The sequence below is a fragment of the Nannobrachium achirus genome (assembly GCF_963921795.1).
Source record: "Nannobrachium achirus genome assembly, chromosome: 8".
NCBI classification, from domain to species: domain Eukaryota; kingdom Metazoa; phylum Chordata; class Actinopteri; order Myctophiformes; family Myctophidae; genus Nannobrachium; species Nannobrachium achirus.
In genome coordinates, this window is record NC_137817.1 from 25,380,880 (window position 1) to 25,386,971 (window position 6,092).

General features: G+C 44.4%; 1 protein-coding gene across 1 annotated transcript; it reads left to right on the forward strand.

The window, feature by feature from the left end:
• Positions 1-2,962: 2,962 nt before the first annotated feature.
• On the forward strand, positions 2,963-4,180 carry LOC308290004 (kelch domain-containing protein 3-like; the record flags this gene model as incomplete). The annotated part of the gene is made up of 1 exon (XM_080731782.1): positions 2,963-4,180. The coding sequence occupies one exon, from the start codon at positions 2,963-2,965 to the stop codon at positions 4,178-4,180; it is 1,218 nt and encodes a 405-aa protein (XP_080587908.1).
• Between the last annotated feature and the right edge of the window lie 1,912 nt (positions 4,181-6,092).

Below are 6,092 nucleotides of genomic sequence, written 5' to 3' on the forward strand. Positions count from 1 at the left end.
GCAGAGAAGATGCACAAACAATTCAGCGCGTGTCGCTGATCAGGATTTCACTTATATGTCTCTGTCATCCACACAAGTCCGTTTATAGCTAAATACTTTGTGTAAGGCGGATTTTTTGACTGAATGAACCAACCACGCTTACCTCGAGTCATCCCATCTCTCCAATCTGGTGATTAATCAATAACCAACAGGATTTAATATTGTCCGTCTTTTGCTGTCTGTTTAAAGTGCGAGGCGCTGTATAAATATGATTGACATAAAACCGCCATTCTTACCCCGACGATGCCCGGCGATTTAGAGAGAATGAACGTCTTTGAATGAATGTCTAAACCCCAATTTGAACAACACGTTTGTTTATTTAGCCCATGACAATATTGTGCTACTGTAAACGTTTCTGTAAAGCGACTTTGGGTACTTAGAAGAGCCCTATATAAAGATGAGCTATTGTGGAGATGATATACCATATTTCTTTTAAATGCGGGTTGCGGGACGGGCGGATTCGTTGATTTGTATATTGTTCTGCGGCGCGGGCGCGGGCGGGTTACGTTCCGTGCGGGCTGTGGGTCGTGCGGGTTATGAAAAAAACCTCACCCGCGCATCACTACTAGACGGGGCTTCCTTTTTGAGCGGTGGTCACAACGCTCCTATACGTGGCCGTGTGTGTGGGTCTGTCTGTCTGTCTGTCTGCGTGTGTGTGTGTCTGTCTGTCTGTCTGTCTGTCTGTCTGTCTGTCTGTAGCCTGCAGTAACCTTTTCTGACCACACATGTTAAGGGAGGGGCGCTGTTGTTCAGGCCAGGCCAGACCAGGCGCACACACACACACACACACACACACGCGCACACACACACACACACACACACACACACACACACACACACACACACACACAGGGGGGAAGGGGGGGGGGGGGGGGGGGGGGTTCACACGGGTGTGATTTTTTTTGGTGTTCCCCATCCAGCCTAGTTTTGCATAATGTGAGTACCCAGGTATTTATAGGAGACCGGTGAGTCTTTTATCTTAGTGGCCTTTGACTAAGGCAGGCGCAACCTCAATCCATTTTACAGCGTTGCTCTGTCGGAGGACAGCTGTCTACTAGAGATGCGCGGATAGCGGTTTTAGCCGCGGTGGACCGCGATGATCCGCTGTGCAGTCGGATTTGGATCAATCAAATATAATTATTAATTAATTTCGGATATCCGCGGATGAAATAATGCAGGAAATAAATTATGGCCTAATATATCTATCAATAAAAAGCTAAATCTAGGTATGCTTGTGTCTGTGTTAGTGTGTGTTATTTTGTATAATTTGTAAAGTAACCATCATTTTTCATGAGGCAATGTGCAGTCCACGATAAAACTAAACAGATGTGTCCACTTAAAGGCAACGGCATCACGGCATGCATCGTCGCACTCATTAGGCCTACCTCTGGTCACGCTGCGTTAAAAAGTGAATCTCTCTCAGCTCCATAGTCCATATTGTAAAGTACTGTAGGCTACAGTAGGTAAGTTAAACTTCCCACTAAGTTGTGTTTGTTCCTCTCTCTTTCGCTCTCTCCCTCGCTCTCTCTCTCTCTCTCTCTCGTGTGTCTGACTCTGTCTGTCTGCCTGCATGTCTGTCTGCATCGACGCAGGCAGCACCGACTCAAAAAAAAAAAAAAGAAAGAAAAAAGACGAACGGAGACATTCCGTAGGCTAGATCAATGCATTTCTGTGATCGCACAACTAAGAAAACTAACAGGGAATAGCCTACCAGAAAATATTAGCCTAATAATAAGGGTAATAATAATAATAATACTTTTGAAGTTGCGGATGAGGATGGATGCAGATTTATAAATTGGATGATATAATTAATGCGTTTGGATAATGGGCGGATAATTAATTTGCGCGGATGGATTCGGATGACTTCAAAAGCCTATCCGCGCATCACTACTGTCTACCAATGGGTCTGTCTGTTAAATCAGTGGCTCTCAACCTTTTCTGGATCAGGGCCCACATGGAAATCTCGTAAAGAGCAAGGAGAGTTTCACCTGCTGATCAAGGAGTGGCAGGTGTTATCCCAGTGATCCCACACACACGCACACGCACACACACACACACACACACACACACACACACACACACACACACACACACACACACACACACACACTCACACTCACACAATAAAATCATATTAAACATAAATGAAAAAAGTTATCGAAAAAAAACTTGGTCAGCTCACATATTAGGAGGGTAGTAGTCACCAGAAAAAAAGACGGGTGTTTTTGATTAGTCTATCATGATTAAAATGGAGTTTGAAGTTACAATGGGTTTGTATATGGGCCTTGGAAGGGGAGTGTCTGATAAAATGAATATCAAATACTGTATCTAAATATTGAATGTAGCAAATTAGAATCTGTCCAGGGTCTTCACAAAAGCCTGATTAGACGATAAAATGACAAAAGGTTTTTTTTTAAGTGGAATATCCCTTTATTGTTATTGGCACAATGTAAAGTGATATCTTGCAACACTTTCAGGCAAAAAGTACAGACACAGTGTGCAAGCTCAAGCTGCTTTAACAGTGACTGTCTGCTGCATGGCAAGGGGTATTTCTGGTGCCTGCCTGTGCTGGGGTTACTGTAGCAATCGACTTCCCATATTTACCAGCTTGCAAAGCGTTCTCGGTGACATCACCACCTCAGCAAGGCTAGTCCACAAGGCGCAAGCTGGTATAAAAGATCTGTGACATTTCTGTAGGTAGATCAGGTACAGGTTGGTTGATGGTTAATCAGGTGAGCCGATGCTTCCCGTATTGACTAGTCCAACATATCGGCTTTCACCAATTGACCAAGCTTCGGCTGACATTTATGCCGCTGTACCAATATAATTTAGGTGGTTTCTTTGCTTGCACATTGGGACTTAATTATCTCACAGAGCAAGACTTGAAGAGTTCATCTTTGACGCTGGCCTGCTTTTGTATGAAATGTTGCACTGGACAGTGCATCTGAAAGGCCCAAACAGACACCTTCATGCTGCTGTGGCAGTGGGGGGAAAGGTGTACTCCTTTGGAGGGTACTGTGCATGGGATAGAAACATTCCTAAATTCATGTATGACATGGCCCAGATTGAGGTGCAGATCTTCAACGCAGTGTCTCTACGCTGGGTCAAGTTGCCCCCAGTGACAAATGGAAAAGCAGAACGTCCTCTTGAGGTTCCATCGATGCGCGATGGCCACACAGTTGTTCTGATCGAAGATGTCACCTACATCTGGGGAGGATTTAAATACACAAGAGAGTGCTGCAATGTGCTTTATGCATTTGATGTCAACACCCATAGATGGTTAAATTCCAATATTTATGGGACTGTTCCAGAAGCGAGGTGCGGCCATTCAGCCTGTGTCTTGGGGAAGGTCATGTATATCTTTGGAGGATTCAACAAGGTGACTAAATACACCTACAATGACATCCACAAGTTAGACACAACCACAATGGTATGGTCTAGAATTAACACCAGTGGAATTCCAGCACCCGTTTCAGAATGTCACTCTGCCACCATCATAGGGACAAAGATGTTTGTGTTTGGGGGCACAGCGCACCAGATTCACATAAACTACAACAACATCAGAGTGTTTGACACAGAGACCAACTGCTGGCTGAACATGTCTTCAGCACAGCTTCTTCCAGAAGGACGCGCATGTCATTCAGCCTTTGCCTACAATGGTGAACTGTACATATTTGGTGGCTCGAACTTTCTTTTGGACCGGAGCTTCAACGATCTGTGGAAATTCCATCCAGAGACCTTCTCCTGGAAAAAGGTTGAGCCCAGGGGGAAAAGCCCATGTTGGATGTGTAGGATGTGTTGTTGCATGGTGGGAGATCTTATCATCCTCTTTGGAGGATACAGATACAGATACACACCCGGTCCACAGGATGTTGAAGGTGATGAAGATGAAAATGAAGCAGAGATGTCTGACCTGTACATTTTAGACTTAAGTCCTAGTCTGAAGACAGCGTGCAAGCTTACAGTTATTCAGTATGGTCTTGAGCAGTCTGGACTCCCACACGACATCAGGTGGGAACTGGCAGCCATGACTACCAACGGCAAGAGAAAGAAATGTATGACAACTGCAGAAAGGAGAGGGAAAGACGAAGAGAGCTCTGTCTTTAAAAAGGCTTTGCTCATGATACCCACCAGGGACTAAGCAGCATCATACAGGAGAACAGAGAACTACAGTACCAACTGTATTTTGCCAGGGCAGACATGGCAGCAAAAGAATATAAACTTGTACTCCCAGTTGAACTTAATCAGCCATGAATGAAGAACAAAGTGATGCTTTGGTTGAAGGAAAGGACATTATGGAAGAGGACTTGCAGAAATGTTTGTAAAGAAGAACTGGGAGTGAGAGAGGAAAATGATTTGCAAAGGTGGAGACCTTTTTTTTTTACTTGCGATGATGTGATGCGAGAGTGTGGACTAGTCAATACCAATTCGGAACTCCTGTATCGCTCCCTCCACTCCCTTCAATCCAGCATCAGGGTCTTGAGCTCTGCAGTGTCGCTCCGCTGTCACACCACAGTGTGCCTACGTAATGTAGGTGGTGTGTCTCTTTCGCCTCCTTGCTGTGCGTTAGGTCGCAGAGAGTCAGTTTGCTCACCACAGTTCCGGGTGCCAGACAAAGTGCCCAGCCAGCCTCATCTGACCCACGGGAGGCCTTTGTAAAAGGTCCATGTTCCATATGTGGTCCGCCCATGTGTCATCGAGTGCCATTCATGGCATTATTGTGTAAATGCCATTCCTGCAGTGATTTGAGCTTCCATGTCTCCACTGCCCCTTGCAGTACTGATTCTACTGTAGCCACGAAAGCTGCCTCTTGAGGTCATCCCCCATTTCAGATTTCTACATCTACATCTTTCTTTCCTCATCCCATACCAGACATTCCAGGCAAGTGTCCTCCAGACCTTCAGATCCTGTTCCGTTGAGGCAGTCCAGGCACAGAGATATTGGAAGTTATCGACTACCTCAAGCACCGTCCATCCCATTGGCAGTAGCAATGGTCCCGTCCGTGTTAAATGCCATTACTTTTGATTTGAGCTTGAGGGGTTTTACATTTGGCTTTGTGTGTATGTATGTCCGTCCGTCCGTCCGTCCGTCCGTCCGTCCGTCCGTCCGTCCATCCGTGTAGGACGGACGGACAGACGGACGGACGGATGGACAGACGCAGGACAAATTAACTCATAAAAGGCACTGCTCACTTCACACTGGGTGTGAATTTCTCTTGCTCATGTTTGACCAATAGACATGGAATCAGAACAGTTACCTGCATTCTGAAAGTATTTACAGTTACAGTACATGCAAGCACTCACAATTCACTGGCTCTTCTGCTTCCTGTTATCACAGTTTTTACATGACACAGGAAATGAGTGTGACTGCTGCCTAAAACTTGTACTACTAGACTAGAATTATTTTTAGTAATTGGAGTAATATGTCACATGTAGTCATGTAGTCTTTAAAAAAAACAAGCCCTTTCTACTGGACTGGCCCTCACACAGATCATCATGAAGCAAGGAACCCCAAGAAAGGTGACCATCTTTTGTGTCTCAGTATCTTCCTACAAAACAAATGGACCAGTAGGCTATAAAAGAATATCACTTGTTTAAGCCATAACTACGCTTCTCTGTCATTCATTCTCAAATTAGTAATCATATTTAATTTGTAACATGTAAAATCATGTTCTTACCAAGTACTGTAAGTTAATTTGTGTGGTTGCCCAACAGGGCAACACATTATAGTATAGGGAAACTTTATAGACTTCTAGGGTAACTGTTTATAGACTTCTAGGGTAACTAGAAGTCTACTAGAAGGTAACTGGAAATGGCAGGGATAGGGAATCAATAGGGAAACAATGGGAGTGGGAATCAGTAGGGAATCAATGGGAGTGGGAATCAATAGGGAATCAATAAGGTCGAGCTTCACATGACAGTTAGCTTACTGTAGAATATAGTCAGCAACCGTCAGCAACCACATTCGCAATTTCAAATTGCATCTTTCTAGTTATTATTAATATTATCATAATTGTTATATACAACACTAAATGCAAAGCCAAACACTAAATG